The following is a 22,395-nucleotide window of genomic DNA, read 5'->3' as shown; positions in this document are numbered from 1 at the left end:
TGGGTTGTTTCCTTTACACATTTTAAAATAATTTATTTGTTTAACAATAATGAGTGCCCCTAACATGCAAAGCTTCATCTTTATTTGGGCCAGATCAGTGGTTAGTTTAGTGGATTTATTATAATTAAACTATTAAATTCAATATTTTCAGCAAACTAAACTTTAGTTTAGAAATATAGCGATAAGCTTTAAAAATCGGAAAACAATTGATCCTTAATTGCCTATCGATACTATCGGCCAAATCCGACCGAATAAAACAGCTGTGGCTTGCGTTAAAACTCTATTTAATGGATTCAAACTTAAAAATATACCAGCCTGAGTTTAAATATGTAAACATTTTGAAGAGCTCCTCTAAAGTCCGATCCATTTTCGGACGTGCGTGGAACAAGAAGTTTTGATATGCTGGTCCAACTATCGGCTCACTTAGTGATTAGTAAATTCTAAACAATTTTGGATTCGCGCCAGCTTAAAAAACACCGGATTTAACTTTCAACGTTTAATCCGTCCCATTTACGGGTTTATTCCCTTCTAGATCAAAAACAAAAAAAAACCAAAAATACGTGACAGGAATGTACTGTGTAAACTTGGAAATTATACCAAAAAGGCGCCATTCTGCAAATTAAAAATATTTGCCCAGAGCGCAGAGCATATACATATATGTATATATAAATGTACATAAAATATATGCATTTACATATGTACACCCACATCGGCGCAATTCAGATGCCCATATAGCCAATTAGACTCTGTTCACTGCCTTGTAAACTTAGCGCGGAATCAGTACTTTTCTGCGTTCACGGACGAGGAGGCGGATTCATCATAAGATGGTATCATGGGTGCTAATTGCCATAAACATATCTCTGGCGGACGTGTTTTCCAAAATACAATCGCCACTCGGCGTCCCCTATGCGTTACATTTGATTTCAATTAGACTTTTCATTAATACTACGCTTTCCCCCCACTCGCGATTCCAAAGTATATACGCTGGAAAATCATTTTGTATTACTCATGCGCCTTTAATATGATAGTTTTATTTTATTCGTACAATTGAAAAGTTCACCAACGTCGGGCAGCAGGAGCCGAAGCCCCCAAAAGTAAACACAATTCCACAAAGGACGTTGCCGTTGGCTTTGCCCAGCACAAGTGGATCGCGTCGGATCGGACTAGAGCGGATTGGATTGGATCGTCGGTGAAGGCGAGTTGAAGGCGCTTGCCCAAGTAAATCGAATCCCCCAGCCAAGGGCCAAAAGCATTCCCGCACAAGTGTCCAGTGCCCCGCCTGGCCTGGCCTGTCCTGGCCTGGTCTGGGTGGGCACGTCCTCGGGTTAGGTAACACCGTCCAGTCTATCCTGCACAACCACTTCTACGTACATATCTGCGTATCTACGTACGAGTATGTGCGTGCGTGTGTACACATGCGGACTTGGATGTATCTGCTTGCAGCTCTTTGTGTTCCACGTACATAGACCCGTATCTGCGCTAATCTATCTGCCCCGTGTTGTGTGTACGCGGCTGCGAGGGCCCCAATCGATGGGAACAGATTTGTGCACCTATCAGTGCGCTGGTAATGGCCCCCACCTGGGCCATTTGCCTCGGTCCCGGGTTCGGGATGAGCCCGATCTCGCTGAGCGCCCTTCTGCGCGGATTGAAGGCCACATATATGCTCGCCCATTAACCAGTTGGTGCGAGGTGGGCTGGAATCACAGCTGCAGGGCCAGGGAACCGCCAAAACTGTTCCCACACGACGGCTGCCACTCAGCACCGCATCTTGGGTGGCCCTCAAGTCGTGCCTTATGTAACCAAGCCGGTGACATAACACCGCTGAGGCCCACTAAATGGCACTAAATGGTTGTTATCTTATGTGCGGGGCGATTAGCGCCAGAGATCGAGGACAGCCATTATCTCTGCCCCAAAGTGGAGCATACATCGCAGGTGCAGTTGCCCATTTCGGGCAGTCACCCACTAAGTTCGATGGTCATGTGATAGCGGACTAATCTTATGCAAATAGTGCGACTGACTAGATACCTTCGATCACGGGTTATCACTACAGTTGAGGTGCGGCCAAAATGTAGAGGGCAGACTGGTCGTCTTAGTGGCTTGTGGGCTTTGGAATTCGGAGTTCGGAACCGAAATGGAATCCTTATCTTGGGAGCTTATGTGAATTCGGAACCAGCCGCACTGGACTAGCGATCGTCGGGAATGCTTTTGATCGCTAATTCCTAGCCGTGCCCTCCGGAGGGTCTCCGTGGTACCAACGACGCTACTAATGTCATTCCGATTTCAGAGTGCCTTAGATCCAGAAATATGCCAGATAGATTTCAAGTTACAAAAGCTGACGAGGACACCGCGTTGGACTACAACCAGGATGAGTCTGCGAGCGGCAAGCTACTGGGGGACATCCACGACGAAACCCTAGGTGAGAACTATGGGTCGTACGATGGTAAGGATGTTTCCTTTTTATTTTTACGTTTATTACTATTATTAATTTAATTTTATAATCTACTATAAGTGCTCGTTTCTGAGGGAACTATTTTAAAATACTTGCTGCCTCCGGAAGACAATAGAGCATGCCAGATAGATACTTAGAAAGATGTATACATACACAAGAACAATTCACTGTAAAGAGATTGTATCTGCTCCTTGATGTGTTTCGCTCCATCAGCGCACTTCGTCTGCCCACCCCTGGCACTCGCCTTTCCCCTCCCTCGAGTGACTACTGTATGCCCGGATAGAGCTTACGGCCCTGCAATCCTATCCTGCGCTGCCCTAGTTGCCCTCAGTTGCCCGAGTCCAGGATGTCCTGGTGACACATTTTGCGGCTGCTGTAAGCCAAAGCTCGTTGTACCTGCCGAAAGCTCCCAAGAGAGAGAGAGATTAAGACGGAGGCTGAGAGAGTGAGAGAGGGTCGCCCAGGCGGCGCAGCTTTCTCGCAATCCCTTCCAGCGGACGTCGGATGCTGGGCGAGAGTGGCTCGCTGGCTGGCTGGCTGACTAGTAGGCAGGTCCTGGGTTCAGTGGGCCCACTGGGCTGTGGGCCAGGAAATGGAAATGTACACCTGCAGCGAGGCTCTCTCCACCCTTCCCGCTCTCTTTCCCCTTGCGCTCTGCCCAGCTCAGCTCAGCTCAGCATCGCTCTCGATTTCGCTCTCTGCCGAGAGTGTGTGTGTATTAAAAATGTGTGTAGACAAAAGCTTTCGATTTCATCTCAATTGAACGCTCAGGGTCCTGGGCAACATAATTTTTATTCGGCCGAATACCAACAGTTTTCTTAGTTTTTCTATTAATCCGAACGAAAAGTAGCATACATCTGAGCGTTTTCGCTCGCCTAAAATAACTTTAGAAGGAGTCTTCTTTCGCATAATACAAAAAACCTAAAAAACATAAAAAAACACACAAAAAAAAAAAACGATAAAACATGAGAAACCAGTTCTTTTTGAGCACCTTTAACAAATAACATACTTTAAACAATCGACGAAATTCTAACAATAATCAAATACATGAATACAAGTGCGTTCAACCACAAAGTGTGTCCAAAGTCCTTCCCAGAGACCCCAGATCCGGGCACTCGGTTTCGAGGATTACCCCGCATTCCCATACAAAAGGCTCATTTCGTAACCATTTTCAGCTGCATTCCGCACTTTCGGTGCATTTGGCCAGCTCGAGAGCCGCTTTACGGCGAAAAAGGACGACTCTACGGCATTTATTTACCGCCCCACGACGACGGCCTGAAAATCCTTGACCTAAATTAATCGGTTACATATTTTTTTTGTCCGAGCTGGCTCAACTTTCGCAGCAGCATCCCTGCCCCTGCCTGCCGCACGCAATTTTTGATCCACACCCACACCCACCTCCGACTCCGAGGTCCTGTGGCATTTGCCGATTAGGAGCTCCCTCCCGAAAACCCAAATCTCGAGTATATAGGCACACGTCCTCAGACATGTGAATATATACACCGCATCGGCCACGCCTTTCGGTTATATAACGCCGATGCGTGGAGCTCCGCCTGAGGAAGGACCATGCCCACTTAGTTCTTAGTTCTCGACCACGTTCTAGTGTTACCTAATTTTAAGTGAACAAAGTGCAATCTAGAGCAAGGGTTTGAAGCCAAACAACCAACGTTAACATGCAAAGTAACAGTGCAAAAGATGATTCGGATGAAATGGAAATAATACCATCCGAACACAATGGTACAGTTCACGAAACCAAAAATGAAGGTATGCGCTGGATCGCAGGGTCGCCAATTATCTGTAGAGCTTGCTATATACACTTTTTACTAGGACTACTTAGTAGCTTGATTACATAACGTGAGATATTCTAACTCCAGTCCATACTCTGCTCCCCCACAGACTCAGGGGATATCCACAGGGCGGAGGAGAACCAGAAGTCCAGCATCGACCCAAATCTATATCTGTACGACGATGATTTGGAGACCAGGCCCCATATATCAACGTTCATTTCATCAATTGCCAATTATGAGAACACGATACCAGCGGCCACCGATCCCGATGCAAAGCCGGCAGCTCCATCGGCTCGAATGGGTATGTTCGCCGCGCATTAATTAACTTACTTGTTCCATGTTCCCCCATATTGAAAGGCGTATGCCCGGGCCATATGCACGGGCCGCACAATGGAATCGCAATGTTCGCAGCACAACAAAGCTGTGGACCAATGATTGCTGTAATCCCCTTAAAGTGTTTCAGCCTTCGCTGTGCGGGCGAATATTAGAGAGCTGTCCCAAAGTATGCAACAGTGTATTGTGCCTTCGAGAGTGCATTCTTTGGGGCACCTCCTCAATGGTTTTATGGACCTGGTGACTTATTGCGCACTCCCCCCTCCATTCGCCATTAATATCTAACGCTCGTCTTGAATGTCTCATAAGGTACCCTAATTGGAGTGTTCTTGCCATGCATTCAAAACATCTTTGGTGTCATATTGTTCATTCGGTTAACATGGGTTGTTGGAACGGCTGGCGCCGTGTGTGGATTCTTGATTGTTCTGACCTGCTGCTGTGTGGTAAGCGCATCCTGCAGCTGAGTCCTCCCACCTGGCCTTACCCGACTCCTCTTTCCAGACAATGCTAACCGCGATCTCGATGTCGGCCATTGCAACAAACGGGGTGGTTCCGGCGGGCGGGAGTTACTTCATGATATCACGGTAATTGCAATGGCTTTAAGCAAGTAGTAAGTAGTAGCTCTAATGGTGCCGCCATTCACAGATCCCTGGGCCCTGAATTCGGTGGAGCGGTGGGAATGTTGTTCTATACGGGCACCACACTAGCAGCGGCGATGTACATCGTTGGTGCCGTGGAAATCGTGTTGGTGAGTTAAGAGACCCTGCTTCCACTTCCACTTCCACTACCAGCCCCAATCCCAGTCACAGTTCCACTCAAAAGTCCCATTACTTAACACTCATTAATTATTCATTGCAGACATACATGGCGCCGTGGGCATCGATATTTGGGGACTTCACCAAGGATGCTGACGCGATGTACAACAATTTCAGGGTCTACGGCACTTTGCTGCTCATCTTTATGGGTGAGTTAGGCCTGGGGCCCAGAAGTGAGGAGCAAACATTAATGTCCCGCCACCAAATCAAGGTCTCATTGTGTTCCTGGGCGTGAAATTTGTCAATAAGTTCGCGACGGTGGCCCTGGCCTGTGTCATCCTTTCGATAATAGCGGTGTATGTGGGAATATTTGACAATATCCATGGCAACGAAAAGCTATAGTAAGTATGCGCCAAGTATGCCCCTTGAGCGGCCACTTAATCTACCCTCCTGTTTGCAGCATGTGTGTTCTGGGAAAGCGCCTCTTGAAGGACATCCCGCTCGAGAATTGCACAAAGGAAGACTCCTTCTTACGCGACTTATACTGCCCAGATGGTAAATGCGAGGAATACTACCTGGGTAAGTTGCTTCCATACACGGAAAGTGATGTATGCCGAAACTACAATCCCTCATCCTGCTTCCGCAGCCAACAACGTGACCAAAGTCAAGGGCATCAAGGGGTTGGCCAGTGGAGTGTTCTACGACAACATCTTCCCTTCGTTCTTGGAGAAGGGCCAGTTCATATCCTACGGCAAGAGTGCAATCGACATTGAGAACACCAGTGGAGAGTCATACAATCAGATCATGGCCGACATTACCACGTCGTTCACCCTTCTTATCGGCATCTTCTTCCCATCGGTCACAGGTTAATACCATCTTGCAGATACAGCTGTTCAGATATTTAACCCAATCTACACTAGGCATCATGGCTGGATCCAATCGATCGGGCGACCTGGCGGACGCCCAGAAGAGCATACCCATCGGAACGATATGTGCCATTCTAACCACCAGCACAGTCTACTTATCCAGCGTTATGTTCTTTGCCGGCACAGTGGACAATCTCCTGCTGAGGGACAAGTGAGTACCATAGTTCTTGTGACTCTTCCATGGCTTATTACGCTACTATTCCAGATTCGGTCAGTCTATTGGTGGCAAACTGGTGGTGGCCAACATAGCCTGGCCAAATCAGTGGGTCATTCTGATTGGCTCCTTCCTCTCCACCTTGGGCGCCGGTCTGCAGAGTTTAACTGGAGCACCCCGCCTGCTGCAGGCGATTGCCAGGGATGAGATCATCCCCTTCCTGGCTCCGTTTGCCAAGTCCTCGAAGCGTGGCGAACCCACCCGTGCACTGCTCCTGACCATCGTCATTTGCCAGTGCGGCATCCTGTTGGGTAAGCATCGGATCGTACCATATATGTATGCTGGGACTATAATATCCATGCTAAAACAGGCAACGTGGACTTGCTGGCTCCTCTGCTGTCCATGTTCTTCCTCATGTGCTACGGCTTTGTCAACCTGGCCTGCGCCGTGCAAACGCTGCTGAGGACTCCCAACTGGAGACCGCGCTTCAAGTTCTACCACTGGAGCTTGTCGCTGATCGGCCTGACTCTGTGCATATCAGTCATGATCATGACTTCCTGGTATTTCGCACTGATTGCTATGGGAATGGCCATCATCATCTACAAATACATAGAGTACCGAGGGTGAGTTAATGACAGATATGCACCTAAAGCACTTACTTATCCCGCTGATTGCAGTGCTGAGAAGGAGTGGGGTGATGGCATTCGTGGAATGGCCCTTACCGCCGCCAGGTACTCGCTCCTCCGCCTGGAGGAAGGCCCACCGCACACGAAAAATTGGCGTCCCCAAATTTTGGTGCTTTCGAAGCTCAACGATAACCTCTTGCCAAAGTACAGGAAGATATTCTCCTTCGCCACCCAACTGAAAGCTGGCAAGGGACTGACGATTTGTGTGTCTGTGATAAAGGGCGACCACACCAAGATCACCAACAAAGCCGTGGACGCGAAGGCCACGCTGCGCAAGTACATGACCGACGAGAAGGTGAAGGGCTTCTGCGATGTTCTGGTTGCCCAGCAGATTGGCGAAGGCCTCAGCTCAGTGTAAGTTGGCTCAACCATTGCAAGATGACTGAGGCTTACTAATAACTGCATTCTCAACACAGCATCCAAACCATCGGACTGGGGGGCATGAAGCCCAACACAGTCATCATCGGATGGCCGTACAGCTGGCGGCAGGAGGGCAGGAACAGCTGGAAGACCTTCATTCAAACGGTTCGCACGGTGGCCGCCTGCCACATGGCCCTCATGGTGCCCAAGGGCATCAACTTCTACCCAGAATCAAACCACAAAGTAGTATTTACCGCTCCGAATCCCTAGTTTTCCTTGATTAACATGCTCTTCTTCTCAGATCGGTGGCAACATTGATATCTGGTGGATTGTCCACGACGGTGGCCTGCTCATGTTGCTGCCCTTCCTGCTGAAGCAACACCGCACCTGGCGCAATTGCAAGCTAAGGATCTTCACAGTTGCTCAAATCGAGGACAACTCGATTCAAATGAAAAAGGATCTGAAGACATTCCTTTACCATCTCCGAATCGAGGCTGATGTTGAAGTTGTTGAGATGGTATGATATGGCTGCAAGGATATATTTTAAACCTATTAACTATTTTATCGATGCGAACTGCAGAACAACAGCGATATTTCCGCCTACACCTACGAGCGGACCCTGATGATGGAACAGCGTAATCAGATGCTGAGAGCATTAGGTTTAAATAAGAAAGAAAACTCCAAAGTGGTAAGTGGTCCACATCTGAGGCGACTGTCACCCACGTCATCTGTACTTCTGCGAACTGAAGAACATCAATCATTCAACTCATTCTTGTTTTGTTTATACGGCCATAATGCACATTAGACTTTCATTTACTTTAATCTTTATTAGCATAGTTATTGTATGCGTTCGATTTGAAGGTTGCGTATTTTGATTTCAGTAATTGTTAAGAGGAAACCATTTTGCCCTTTGTTTCTCATGAACTCCAATTTCCATACCATATTACTATCTGAGATCCAAATTAAAACTTTACACTTTATATATTTGAAAATCAAAAGGTTCAGACTATAATGGACTTTAAGGAAACACCCAGTGATAATAAAATGTCTTTGGTAAAGAGTATAAACAGATTGCCTATATCGATATATCAAGATACAAACTATTCATTGCCCGAATTTTGTATGAAAGTATGAAACCTGATTGTGTGTATCTCATCAGTGCATTTCTCGGCAGGAGCACCTGCTCCTTTCATCTCCATACCTATCATAATCCTTATATGTTGTGTCAATGTGATGTTGCTAATGCTCACCCTTCTATCTAATTTAACTCTGTCAAATTGAAAATTATTCTCAACACCGAGAGCCTCGAAACAAAGACCTTTCCTAAAATATTCTATTAGTGAAATATTTATCTTTATTTCCTAGAAAGATAAGCTTCAGACCGCGGCTAATATTTCTGAAATTTTATTACGAAGGTTTTCAAATTAAATTTATTTATTTTTAGATAATGAATATTCTATAAAGTAGGTAAATTTTAAAATCTTTTTTTTATTTCAATTCAATGCAATGGGACTTGGATCCCATCTATAATTTCGACTACCGTTAGGGAACTAAAGTAAAAATAGCGTTTCCTGCTTTGCGTTTCCGGTTTGCATCCCGAGAATAGCTACTCCCTCCTCTGATATTGGCCTACCCACTCTACTCCAACCTTTTCTCATACTCCTCATGGTGACATTTTCAGGTTCAAACAATTGTAGACCACCATTATGACGCCACCAAAACGGCGTCTAAAGTTCGCTTCGCCGATCCAACTATAGAAGAAACACAGCATCACGTATGTACTGCCTTAAGATTTTTATTTACCATTGTCTCTAATCTCTCGATATACACATAAGACATAAATAATGTTAAGTGAGATCAACGACTCATCAAATGTAAGCCTGTAACATTTTAGTTTTGAAGCATACTCCACAGTAGAACGCAAAATCCATTTCTGAGTTAACTTGAGTTATGTTCTAACTGATATTTTGGCTTTTTACATTGCTGATTTTACGTGAACTTTTGAGTTTTTAACGTCGACGGCACTGTCATTCGAACCAAGGCTCAAACTACTTTGGAATCTGATAATGTGACTGATTGTAACTCTGCAGGATTCTCAAAACGACGAGAAACGTAACTCAATTGATTTGGATGGTCCCGAGAACGCGGACACACCCGAAACTACTTCTAACAAGGATGAATCGACAGAGAAAGCCGACGGAGACTTCAAGTCCAGTGTGAAACCGTATGGAACAGCTCTCCTTACCCACCACATGGTTTCTAATTGCCCTAATATTTTCCACAGGGACGAGTTCAACGTTCGTCGCATGCACACAGCAATAAAACTAAACGAGGTTATTGTAGAAAAGTCCCAGGACGCCCAGTTGGTCATAATGAATCTACCTGGACCACCTAGGGAAGTGAGAGCGGAGCGTGAAAGCAATTGTAAGATCCGAAAAGAGAGTACCTGAACCATAACCTAACCATCTATCCATTCCGCAGATATGGAATTTCTGGAGGTATTAACAGAGGGCCTTGAAAAAGTGTTAATGGTTCGCGGAGGAGGCCGGGAAGTTATAACAATTTACTCTTAAGAGCATTAATCGCTCAGTTTTATAAGAGTTCGCAACACTAGACAAGTTTAAGAATCAATCAAATTTTTAAAGAAGGTTATTAATTTGTTATATTCAATCATATGTCCAAATATTTTATTTTTACGTAAATAAAATATCGAAAAATTGTAACAATAAGAACCGAACGCATTTCATTTGGGATCATCTGGATCTATACATATACATAATGTATTTATTTTTCCTGGCAACGCCGCTTGGAAACGAAGTAAACAGAGTTTTCAAGATAGTTTACGTATCTTTCTACAATCGAAACGTAAAATCAGGTGCATCTGAAAGATTGACCAACACTGCGACTCGGTGGTTTCTCCCCACTTTTGTTATTTCAACCGTAGCGAGTTGTACGTTCTATTACCTTGGATGGCTTAGAAATTTTGTGGGCGAAAGAGATCCGAACCAAGCTCCGGAAAGTACTCGAAATACGTGTGAAAAACAATAGAGATCCTCGGCAACTGCTCCATTCATGAATTCGGATTCGAGGGACCTGGATTTGGGCAAGGTGCGAGTGCTGATCCGCCATTGAAGATGGCTCTGTTTATTTTGAACACGCAAGCAACTTTTGGTGGCCAGCAAACAAAAGAGTCTAAGCATATGCATCTGGGTTGATCCGAATGACATGTATCCCATTGATTGACCATTTTCTCTGCCACAGGGCGATGTAGAAAGGCCGCACTTCGAGGCGGTTACCACACTGTCGGACTCGCAGGCGATTCGGAGCGTCGACTTTCATCCGAATGGAAAGTTGTACGCGGTGGGTTCCAACTCCAAGACCTTCCGCATCTGCCAGTACCCCGCGCTGTCCAAGCTGAGGTAATTGAGTCGGTGTAGTCGTTTGCCCTGCTCAAGAGCGACTTTAACTCATTTCCTTTTGCATCCCATGAAGACATGGACACCAGACGGCTGTGTATCCCCCATCCGTTCTCTGCAAGCGCACGAAGCACCATCGGGGATCCATATACTGCACCTGCTGGTCGCGGGACGGGGAGCTCATTGCCACCGGATCGAACGACAAGACCATCAAGTACATGCGCTTCAACAACGACACCAACCAGCTGGTGGGCCACGAGATGGAGCTGAACATGCACGACGGCACGGTGCGGGACATGTGCTTCCTGGACGACTCGTCCACCAAGTCCAGGCTGCTGGCGAGTGGCGGTGCCGGGGACTGCAAGATCTACATCACAGACTGCGGCTCCGGCACTCCCTTCCAGGCCTACAGTGGTCATACTGGCCACATCCTGTCCCTCTACAGCTGGAACAACGCGATGTTCGTGTCGGGATCCCAGGTGGGAGAAAAAATCTGGAGAAGATCTTTCCCAGCCGGACTATAACCATTTACTGTGATGTATTTCAGGATCAGACGATACGTTTCTGGGATCTGCGAGTGAACGTCTCTGTGAACACCCTGGATAACGATCGGAAGGATGGAGGTCTGGAGAGCTCCGCTGTAACCGCGGTCTGTGTGGATCCCACGGGCAGGCTTCTGGTCTCTGGGCACGCCGATAGCTCCTGTACTCTGTACGACATCCGGGGCAATCGGCCCATTCAGCGGTTCTATCCCCACACCGCCGAAATAAGGTAGTACTTGCGAGCTACCCTCTCCCACTTGGCTAACCGTCCACTTCCTCAAAGGTGCGTCCGATTCTCCCCATCCGCCTACTACATGCTGACGTGCAGCTACGACAACTCAATCCGGCTGACGGATCTGCAGGGTGACCTGGCCCACGAGCTGTCCTCGGTGGTGGTGGCGGAGCACAAGGACAAGGCCATCACCATCCGGTGGCATCCGACCGAGTTCTCCTTTATCTCCACGTCGGCGGACAAGACGGCCACCCTGTGGGCCCTACCTCCCTCGTAAGCTCCAGCTTTGACGGCTTTAACTTCGTTGTCGATATGGTATTTCCGCAGAATAGTTCAGACTGATCTAATTTATTAAATAAACAAACCCAAAAAGCAGGGGAGAGCGCAAATCAAACAGAGCCGTTCTAATTTATATATTTGGTATATATTTATTTAAATCCGTTCTTACTAACCCACAGTTCCATTAATATTTTACTTTCTAAGGCAAATAAATTGATTTATGTTGGATTTAATGTTGCAGTTGCAAGTAACAGGGCTGGCTTAGCGATTAATACACGAATGATAAAGGCAGAAAAATTTGTCCTCCTTCACATTCACATTCACTTTCACATTCGTATCGGCTTTGGTGGTCCAAACCTCTACATCCTGTCGACGACGACATCAGGAACTACAATTTCGGGGCGAATACGGATTATTACCGGGGATTCTCGATCGGGGGGGTGAACCAACGCAAGAGCAAACCATAACTCGTGGGGGAATGGCGGTGGAGTGGCACTGGGGACCAGTTAAGCGGCATCTTCCGAAATTCTGGAATTTAGCAGCGTCGGTGGGATCGTACTTACAGCCTAGAGGATTGCAGTTTAGGGGTGATTCTGTGTGCGTGTGATTCTACTTGGATTGGGTGGGAATTGAGTACAGTACACAGGCCGGGTTCGGATTTCTTGTTTTATTGTTTCGTTTACGTTTAGATATCTTACATGCTGAATTTCAAATCTGTGTGTTCTCGGTTATGCCGGCGAGTGCGACGATAATGTACTAGACCATAATGTACAGCAATTGTTCTTTTCTACATTCACATCGACTTGGCGCACCCGGACATAATGTAATAACTGCACGTACTTTTCTAAAGCAGGGATGGATTCAATTTGTGTTATGGTAACTAATCGGGGTCCAGTTAATGAAATCTGGGGTTGACTGTATAAAAAAAAACAATAGTTCGTTGAAAAATGGTAGGTAGGTTGGTGGGAACGTTTAGGTCGTCGGCCGATTCAGCCGAGAAGGATTCAGTTGCACCAACGGGTCACGTGCATCGTGCAAGCAAACGGAATTACGAACTAAGAACTGGGAGCAGCGCAGATAAGCGTTGGGAACTTGGGGTTTTTGGATCCCAGTCGTCCGGTTTCGTAGAGCCAGCACGGTTTAGTTCTGCATAATTTATTTCTTTAATGTTAGGTGTAGGTAATTTTTGTTTAATCAATTCACAGCGTCTCTAATTGTATAACAGAGTAAATTATGTATAATGTTAATTTAAGTAGGTATTCTATAGAATGGTAGAAGGATTACTTAACTCCTTACAACTGAGACTGACGTAAGTTACACATGTTCTTTTAACAAGTCCCCAATATTTTCTATTCGGCTACTCGGATGCATGCCTTATGCATTATGTACGATTGCCAGAGACCTGATCCTAATCATTTGCTCATAGATGTACATACAATACAATACAAATGGAAACGGAAACGGAGAACCGAGACGCTCTTGTGGCGCCCAGATCTGGGGCGTCAACTGCGTACAGCCGCATTATCTACTTAATATCTTGTGCTCAAAAAAATCTTACAGTAATGGAATGAATGAACCAATGTTTGCATTCGGTGAATACTCGTAGGGGACTGAATTACGTTAAACAAACCCAGGGACAGGATACTACTCTTAAAACATTAGGACGCTCGGTTTGAATCTTTTAAACATCAACGCACAGATTCGACTTGGAAAGGTTACTGCTATTGGTTCTACTTAATGGGAAAAAGAAAAATTGTTCATGATCATTCGTCGATTGTAATGTTTTGTTCTTCTGCATGGTTAAGCCTACACTTTAGTATTCCAGTTTCTAAACACAGAGACGAAATTGTGAAGTTACAAATGTTTGGTTTAATACAAACAGCCATCTCATTTCCAGAGACTTGGATTTCCCTACACGGTTATTTTGGCAACCCGGTGAAATTATATGACGAAACTAACTAATGCGATTGAATGTGCCGTTGTAGAACTTTCTTATGTATATAGAGCATTGTATGTACAAAAAGCAATCCTGCTAAATTTAATAATATACAAACACAGTTATCTATGTAGGGTATACGCGTGTTAGATAAATCGTTAGCTCATAGAAAATATTGATCATTTAACGCTGTTTGTTCAAAGCCAAAAGCCAGGAGCGAGTCAGTCGGCCCATCTTTTGGTGCCACCAGTCAATTCAGTGACACCGGGTGGAAATCAGTAGTATTTGGGAACAAACTTCATGGGGTTAAAGTCGTTACGTTAGATGTATATAATTGTGGGTTCTTGTTTCTGTTTATATTTAGTAACATTTTATACTAGAAATTAGAATAATGAAGTTGGGCTTATGGATTATAATTATATTCTTAAAGCATCATAGCGTACAGCAGGCCAAAGAAGACAGCCCACATTAACACAATCCCATGCATCTTATATATAGGACTCTCACCATCTGCGATTTTTCTAGCAACAAACTTCAATGTCTCATCTAATAAAACTACAGGAATTGAGAATTTCATCACAGTTATCCATTCTTCTGCAGACAACGGTGTCACTTGGAAGACGGTCTGTGGGTAAAACGGGTGGGTTAGTTTCCGGGGCTTACTTTCCGAGGGCTTATCATCGCCCGATACTTACGGAGAGGACATCGACGTAAAGAATAACAAAGTGAAGAGTGAAGGAGAGTGCCATTGATCCAATCAGCCACAGGTTGCACCATGGGGGCATGGTAATCAGCGACTGGTTCTCGGACAAGCTGTTTAAACAAAGGCGTTGGGTTCGTATCTATCGTGTCCATCATTCGTTATCTCACTCACCTGTTCATTGCGTTCAACATTTCGATTGTCACCAGCACGGACAAAGCCATGGTCATCGCATGGGGGTCGCTGAAGATCTTGCAGTCAACGCCCTTGAACTCGTCGCCACCGCCCAAGCAGGCCAGATGGTGAGTCAGCTGCCAGTAGGACAGTTTGGGTCCCTCATCAGAGAACACGAACCACCAGGCGGCGGCACCGACGGTGGCAGCGCCGACATAGAATCCAATGGCCATGTAACTATATTCAAATGATGCCAAGTCAATACCGATTAAAGGATGTGTGCTTTTGCGTAACCCACCGGAAGAACAACCATCCGGAAATGAGACCCTCATCGGCCTTCCTGGGGGGCTTCTCCATGATATCCAGATCAGGGGGGTTGAAGCCCAGAGCGGTGGCTGGGAGACCATCAGTAACCTGTGACCACGTAGCAATTACTAAACACCCCAAATAATAAATACCCCATTAGGACATACCAAGTTGACCCAGAGCAGCTGGACAGGAATCAGAGCCTCGGGCAGGCCAAGGGCAGCAGTAAGGAAGATGGAGACGACCTCACCAATGTTCGAGGAGATGAGGTAGCGGATGAACTGTTTCATGTTGTTGTAAATAGCGCGACCTTCCTCAACGGCAGACACGATGGAGGAGAAGTTGTCGTCAGCCAGCACCATTTCGGCGGCAGACTTGGCGACAGCGGTACCAGAGCCCATGGCAATACCGATCTCAGCCTTCTTCAGGGCGGGGGCGTCGTTCACACCATCACCAGTCATAGCGGAGATTTCGTTCATGCTCTGCAGGAACTCAACAATCTTGGACTTGTGCTGGGGCTCCACTCGGGAGAAGAGACGGGAACGGGCGACGGCAGCCTTTTGTTCGGTGGGAGAGAGGTCGTCGAACTCGCGACCGGAGTAGGACTTGCCAGTGGTGTCTTCGTCCTCGGAGAACACACCGATCCTGCGGCAGATAGCCTCGGCAGTGGCCTTGTTGTCGCCAGTGATCACAATAACACGAATACCGGCGGCACGGCAGCGCACAATGGAATCGAAAACTTCCTTACGTGGGGGATCCAACATGCCAACAACACCGACGAAGGTTAGGTTCACTTCATACTGGTAGAACTTGGTGGAGTCGCCCAGATCCATCTCATCGGGCTTCATGGGGCTATCGGCAACGGCCAGAGCCAGGCAGCGAAGAGTGTCGCGTCCAGTACCGTACTGGCCGGTGAGAGCGAGGATCTTGGCCTTGAGGGCCGAGGTCAGAGGAACCTTGCTGGTGCCAACGCGGGCGTGTGTGCAGCGCTCCAGAACACCCTCGGGGGCGCCCTTCACGAACAACTTGGGGCCAGTGCCCAGGCGGGAGGCCTTCAGGGGGGTGCAGTACGAGGACATGGATTTACGATCGCGAGAGAACTCCAGGGTGAATTCCTTCTTCCACTTGGTCTCGATCTCACCGCGGCAGGCGATGGCAGCCGAGCGGCGGTCCAGGCCAGACTTGTTCACGCTGAAGCTGTTCAGCTTCTCGGCCAGCACAATCAGGGCGGTCTCGGTGGCCTCGCCGACCTTCTCGAAGGCCTGCTTGAACTCATTGTAATCAATGGCGGAGTCGTTGCACATGATGCAGATGGTGGACAGTTCCTGTAGGGTGTCGTAGTCGGCAGCCTTGATGCGCTGACCGCCAAGGAAGACCTCGCCGATGGGCTCGTAGGTGGAGCCGGTCATCTCGAATTCGAGGAAGCTGCTGTCGTTGCCTTCAACCTTATCGAAGATGAACATGCGGGAGACGGACATTTGGTTGGTGGTGAGTGTGCCGGTCTTATCAGAGCAGATGACAGATGTGCAACCCAGGGTCTCCACGGAGGGCAGGGAGCGGACGATGGCATTCTTCTTGGCCATGCGGCGGGTGCCCAGAGCCAGACAAGTGGTGATGACGGCGGGCAGACCCTCGGGGATGGCAGCCACGGCCAGAGCGACGGCGATCTTGAAGTAGTAGATGGCACCCTTGATCCAGGAGCCTCCGTGAGCGGGGTCGTTGAAGTGGCCGATGTTGATGGCCCAGACGGCCACGCAAATGACGGAGATAACCTTGGACAGCTGCTCACCGAATTCATCCAGCTTCTGCTGCAGGGGGGTCTTGATCTCCTCAGTCTCGGACATCTCAGTACGGATCTTGCCAATAGCGGTGCTCAGGCCAGTGCCGATGACGACGCCGCGGGCCTTGCCGGCGGCAACGTTGGTGCCGGAGAACAGGATGTTCTTCTTGTCCTGGTTGACGGCGCGGGGATCGGGGATGGCATCGGTGTGCTTGATGACGGAGACCGACTCACCGGTGAGGATGGACTGATCGATCCTGAGCGTGGTCGAGTAGATGTGGGTGATGCGGATATCGGCAGGGATCTTGTCACCGACGGACACCTCCACCAGGTCACCGGGCACGATCTCTTTCGCGCGCACCTTCTGGATGCCGGACTTGTCCTGACGCACCACCTTGCCCATCTCAGGCTCATACTCCTTGAGGGCCTCAATGGCGGACTCGGCGTTACGCTCCTGCCATACTCCCACCACGGCGTTGGCTATCAGGATAAGTAAAATAACTAGGGGCTCTACAAATGCAGTGAACGTTTCCTCGTGTTCCTCAAACAGGGCGAGAACCTGGGGATTGCAGATGGGAAGAGTGTGGTCGTAACTAAGTTTAGGGGTGGGTTTCACTTTGCTGCTGCACTTACAAATGAGATGATGGCTGCCAACAGCAGAATCTTCACCAGCAGATCGTCGAACTGCTCCAAGACCAGCTGCCAGATGCTCTTTCCTGTGAAATACAATGGTTATTATAATAAATGCATACATTGAAGTGGGGGTGGGGGCAGAGGCAGGGGATCTGCTCGGGCTGTGTTCGCACCTTCCTCGGTCGGCAACTCTGTAACGATAAGAAAACAAACACGTCAGTCGATTCGGTCTCGGGAATGCGGAGGGGGATTACGCGCGTCTCTCACCATTGGGTCCGTATTTCTTCTGGTTAGCCTTGATCTGGTCGAGGGTTAAGCCGCGCTCGGGGTCCGTTCCGAAGAAGTTGAGGGACTGTTCGACGGTTTTCGAGTGACCGTCTTCCATCTTGATTCGTTATCCTCTTCGTTCAGTGGCCTGCGTCCAGTTTCCGGGCGATTCAAGTGGGGATTTGAAAGTAGACACAAGGCAAGACACAAGGGGCTCATTTTAATTTTCTGGCAGGGCTATTTTGCTATTTTCTGGGCTCTATTCAACGACTGACTGGAATAGCAAGTGTGTATGTACGTATGTATGCACATAAGTACATATGTGCTGGCATGTACGTTTGCAGTTAAAACTACCTCATTAGGTTCTGAATAAGTGGTCGTACATGTGCATGTGCACGGTACTCGGCTCACGGCTACTTTCCAACATACGCACATACACAGGTGCTACATGCTAATTCCCCGATTTCAGGCACTTCTGATCGGGCCCGGACTGGCCACTACAGTCGCGCAGTTATCGCGCCAACTTGGGATCGGATTGTGCGGATCAGGTCGGAGAATATGCTGGAACATTGCATTACTATGATGGGCTGTTACCCTGGCCAAATCGCTCCGCTTATGAGATTCACACACGTGTCACTTCGCACAACAGACGCAGTTCTCGTTTTTCTATTCCAGTTTCTGCGGGGGATTGGGGGACCTGGTCCGTGATCCGGGTGCTTGCTCCTACGTTAACCTCGCTAAACGACGCACTGCGTGTGTTAAGTACTTTTTTCAACTGACTCTCTATATAATATAACCCATGGCGCTTTTTTCTGAATATGTGTGCTGATAACTAATGCACTAAGTACCAAGCCGCGATTTACTGCCTATCGCCGTTCTGCCTCACTATGACACGACATTATTCGCACAAGACAGGGCTGACTGAAAACGTATATCGTGCGAGTTACGTTATTTGTGCACAGCTGTCTCCATATCTAACTTTTAACCATTTGTAATTCTTGGAGCTGTTGGAATATCCGACCTTTTCACTTAACTTCCACTGACGCGTTCAATTTGTGCAACTAAGCTGCGATAGCCGGCGTTATCGATAACTGAGAATCTTAACTACGATGGATTACTGTTGAGTTTCCGTGTTCAATAATACCGATGGCTGAGGTGGGTAGGAAATTTAAGTTGTTGCCGCAATTGTTAGAAACTAATCAGCGTTTCTAAGCGTTAATATACAACTGGAAGGATTCTTTATTAGAAAATACCTCAAGCTTTAAAAATCAAGTTGTAATTGCTTGCGAAAACCGAATGTTTTTACACCTTTCTGTGGTGTAAATCGAACTGAAATCCTTATCACGAATGGTTGAACTTATTTATACATTGTCATATTTCCACTTAGCGAGCGACAGAGACAGCCGCACTGTTTCGGCCACACAACAAGCAACACTATTCTTTTCGCGCATTTTGTGCTCAAATTAATGAGATCGAGATCAAGAGCCCGCAATAAATAGATCTGGGTACCAGGTATTCGCCAGCAGCGACATTTTTAAATTTTAATTTTAATCTTTTTCGCGACCAGACACTAGAATCAGGCCATACGGGGAATTTTGAACGACAGCCAACTCGCATAATGCTTGAATATTGCGCTGGGGACAGCATAATTACATACGTAACTTCTGATAACGTGCCTTCTAGAGTTGGCCGCCTTCAAAAGGCGTTATTTTTGAAAAACTGTCAAGCAATGTGCTCGAAAACTACTTATATTTTGAGCACACAGACGTGTGTTTCGAAAACATCATCATGCATATAGCCTATATACCTCTAATGTACACATGTGTGTGCATTATGGAGCAAAAAATCGCCTCTGTCCGAGATGGGCTAAAAATAGCGTCCTAGCACCCGAAAAATACAGCTCAATTCTGAACATTCGTAGATATAAAGATATAAAGATATGTACTAGGACCACATAAATAAGTTTGAGTACATATACAGAGAGACGATCGTAGGGAGAAAGATTCTTATTCTGCGCGGTTATATGTACGATTTAACGGCTTATGATATTGCGAGCAGAGATATCTCCATGCTAATGGATGTCGACACTTGTGCGATACGCTTCCCACGTCCCACGTCCCCGAATCCGAATCGGAATCCGAATTTCCGATTGACAAGTCCATCGAGGGGTTGTATAATAGCTGGGTGGGTTCAAAAAAAGCTCTTTGGGGCATGCTCCTGGGATGAATGTACTGCTAGCTATCCGATGCTATGAAACTGTGTTTGCAGCGAGTTCTTACAACTGGAAGCCAGTTACAATCACTAACCGAAGTAACCACCAATAAACTATGAATGTGAGTAGTGAAGGAGTTCTAGAGATCGTGTTCTAGTGCTTGTTACTTGGGCTACAGGTACAGTACAAGGGTAGGATCAATCGAATTCGGGTACGAATATTCCCAAAGATTGCGGTTGCATAACCAGATTTTCAATCACAGATACATAGACCTCGGGCACTTGGAAAACTTTACATCTGTGTCGGATCGGATCTATTCGTGGAGTGCTCTCGTATTGGTGACATTCAAATTTTCGATTCTATGCGGAGGTCGAGGTCACCGAATCGTCGCCCTTACGGATATTGCATGTAGATAGATCGAACTACGAGTTTTGGACTCGGGATGGCAAGTAAACTGGGGGCAAAAACACTTTGAGTTTGAAGCACGGTTTTCGAGTGTAAGCATGTTCGTATGTAGGCTTTTCAATATGTAGGCATTTCAATAACTTTTGGTTTCCAGTTTTTGGTTTTCTTTAAAGCGCGCGGCCGAATTTTCGATATTCTCAAGGGTTTATTTGGTTTACCCAATGGATTTGGCAGTTTGGAGTAAATCACTGGCGTATTCGCTTTGGAGTTGTTGCAGAAAATCAACAAAACTTACAATTATTATTCCTAGCAAAAATTCCGTTATTATATAATAATTTATTTCAGTCGGAAGACCAAGAGCTAACACAAAGATCGCGCTATTATAACGATCAACGGCAACTGAACGCAAGGAGAACGCTGCTCGATGAGAGTGTCTATTTGAATTACAAAATTCATATATTTTGGCAAAATTCCCAAAACTACATACACTCTCTATTTTGGCCCGGGAAAATACTTTTAGCACGCACAAACTTTCGAGCACTTACCACCTATCCTATCCAATGCGATCCGAATTCGAATGGTGGCGGTTCAGATCTGCTCGTGCAGCTCGTTCGTACCTCGCCGAAGCAGACTTCACCGCGGTCCCCCAGAGATATATGCGACTAGCTATAGGTGGGAAAACCATGGGCACACGGGCACCATCCATCCACATATGTATGCATGTATGTGCCCGATCTCGGATCCGCGGGAGCGCACGGCCACGAAAGTCTAGAGCAATGGCAATGTGGCGAGATCACTTCTGCCTCTGCCTGCGCCTGTGCCTGGGAGTGTGAGTGTAGACGTAGTTCGAGCAATGCACGTGTGTTTGTCTAATATTTAGGAATCGGTATTTTTAAACCAATCTGGGGAAATTATGCTGGGTTGTGTGGAAGGGTTTGTCACTCAAAGGTGTTTCTACCTTTGGTGCGAACTACTTCAAGTGGGTCATGTTTGGGGTCCCTTGGAATGTGTCCTGGGGAAGGCTGGCACCTGGCGCCTGCCACTGGCTATTCCATGCCACTGTCGATGGGCTAGAATATCAAAGTATCATAGTTATGCATAGCCTTTATCCATAGCCCATTAAATACTTTACTTGTCCTTGGCAAATACTACATTTCCAGAATGACTTTCCCTGCCCCAATACTTCTAGCCCATTCCCGACCTAGTCGAACGGGGATAACCCCGCCATGGAAATGGGAAGAGCATCCACCAGTCGGCCTCCGAACCCGTCGTTCTTTCTTTGGCTTTTCTGCCTTTTTCCCCAATTTCAGCAGAGACTGGCAGCCGTCGACTATTTTTATTTATAGGCTTGTAATGCCCCTACGGACTCGGACTCTCAGATCTTGGCAAGAGCGTTCTCCGCACACGTTTCTGCCGTATGATATCCGCCATCAACCATCCGCCTTGTGCAGCAGCTATTACGACTTTTCACAGAGACCCATAAATATGCATTTGGCTACTATTTTACCTCTATATGTCTAGGCCAGAACTTTTATAAGCTACCTATGTGTATATTTAAAAATGTTAATAAATGACAATGCAGCCAGAAATTCTGGTTTATTTTGGGACTGGCAAATCTGGGATTGATGCGGTTGTCAACCGCTGGATATCGCATATTTAAGAACGCGACAAATGGTAATGCTAAGTGGCCACTGAATCCCTCGGCCAGCCCTTCAATGATTCCGGATTTCAACAAGAAGTCAAACTATCTTTCTTTATCGAATGCTGTAGTCATATAAAAACAAAACCAAATTAATGTTATTTATCACCTGCTTTAATATTGATGCCTTTTATTACATAATGCAAGTTCAGCCAATGAAATGCAAGGATATTCACTTAAAAACATAGCCGAAATATATAAAAAGCTCATCAATCTGTTTACAAAGCATTACCTATGATGCCTATTATTACACAACCGCCTGGCAATTATTCATTTTTTCATAATTTAGAATTGCGTAATGACAAAGAGAAGACATCGCCACCCTTAACATCAGATCAATCACCTAGCCAGTTCCTCCTGAAAT

At 46.7% G+C, this 22,395-nt stretch overlaps 3 protein-coding genes across 21 annotated transcripts; 2 read left to right on the top strand and 1 right to left on the bottom strand.

The window, feature by feature from the left end:
* The first annotated feature begins 207 nt into the window (after positions 1-207).
* On the top strand, positions 208-10,182 carry LOC6547994 (solute carrier family 12 member 6). 12 transcript variants are annotated; one of them, XM_015157182.2, is made up of 24 exons: positions 208-329; positions 533-827; positions 1,056-1,218; positions 2,285-2,440; positions 4,346-4,537; positions 4,879-5,012; positions 5,071-5,153; positions 5,215-5,317; positions 5,428-5,533; positions 5,596-5,725; positions 5,785-5,903; positions 5,971-6,189; positions 6,245-6,401; positions 6,456-6,715; positions 6,775-7,027; positions 7,082-7,444; positions 7,507-7,693; positions 7,752-7,967; positions 8,031-8,138; positions 8,450-8,503; positions 9,132-9,224; positions 9,541-9,674; positions 9,735-9,874; positions 9,932-10,182. In XM_015157182.2, exons 4-24 carry the CDS (start codon positions 2,305-2,307, stop codon positions 10,021-10,023), a joined length of 3,279 nt encoding a protein of 1,092 aa, XP_015012668.1. In that variant the 5' UTR covers positions 208-329; positions 533-827; positions 1,056-1,218; positions 2,285-2,304; the 3' UTR covers positions 10,024-10,182. The 12 variants fall into 12 exon arrangements, with proteins under 12 accessions (XP_015012668.1, XP_015012664.1, XP_015012669.1 ...); XM_015157183.2 differs by lacking the exon at positions 208-329 and having other exon boundaries at positions 337-827; positions 1,056-1,195; XM_015157175.2 differs by lacking the exon at positions 208-329 and having other exon boundaries at positions 337-827; positions 2,285-2,416.
* A 121-nt stretch (positions 10,183-10,303) lies between these two features.
* On the top strand, positions 10,304-12,034 carry LOC6547995 (WD repeat-containing protein 47). Its single transcript, XM_001976461.3, has 5 exons — positions 10,304-10,558; positions 10,712-10,869; positions 10,943-11,345; positions 11,414-11,637; positions 11,692-12,034. The coding sequence occupies exons 1-5, from the start codon at positions 10,523-10,525 to the stop codon at positions 11,915-11,917; spliced, it is 1,047 nt and encodes a 348-aa protein (XP_001976497.1). The 5' UTR covers positions 10,304-10,522; the 3' UTR covers positions 11,918-12,034.
* An 8-nt stretch (positions 12,035-12,042) lies between these two features.
* On the bottom strand, positions 12,043-21,152 carry LOC6548003 (calcium-transporting ATPase sarcoplasmic/endoplasmic reticulum type). Of its 8 annotated transcripts, none has more exons than XM_026980007.1 (10): positions 20,878-21,151; positions 17,716-17,863; positions 17,622-17,639; positions 17,449-17,531; positions 15,203-17,374; positions 15,028-15,143; positions 14,730-14,966; positions 14,551-14,668; positions 14,363-14,480; positions 12,043-12,307 (listed from the first exon to the last, which is right to left on the bottom strand). In XM_026980007.1, the coding sequence occupies exons 2-10, from the start codon at positions 17,831-17,833 to the stop codon at positions 12,279-12,281; spliced, it is 3,009 nt and encodes a 1,002-aa protein (XP_026835808.1). In that variant the 5' UTR covers positions 17,834-17,863; positions 20,878-21,151; the 3' UTR covers positions 12,043-12,278. The 8 variants fall into 8 exon arrangements, with proteins under 8 accessions (XP_026835808.1, XP_026835809.1, XP_026835807.1 ...); XM_026980008.1 differs by lacking the exon at positions 12,043-12,307 and adding an exon at positions 12,572-12,834; XM_026980006.1 differs by lacking the exon at positions 12,043-12,307 and having other exon boundaries at positions 13,089-14,480; positions 20,820-21,152.
* Between the last annotated feature and the right edge of the window lie 1,243 nt (positions 21,153-22,395).

Source organism: Drosophila erecta, unplaced genomic scaffold (assembly GCF_003286155.1).
Source record: "Drosophila erecta strain 14021-0224.00,06,07 unplaced genomic scaffold, DereRS2 tig00000092-arrow-pilon, whole genome shotgun sequence".
NCBI classification, from domain to species: domain Eukaryota; kingdom Metazoa; phylum Arthropoda; class Insecta; order Diptera; family Drosophilidae; genus Drosophila; species Drosophila erecta.
The sequence above is the reverse complement of the archived record's forward strand: the minus strand, read 5'-3'. Positions and strand labels throughout refer to the sequence as shown.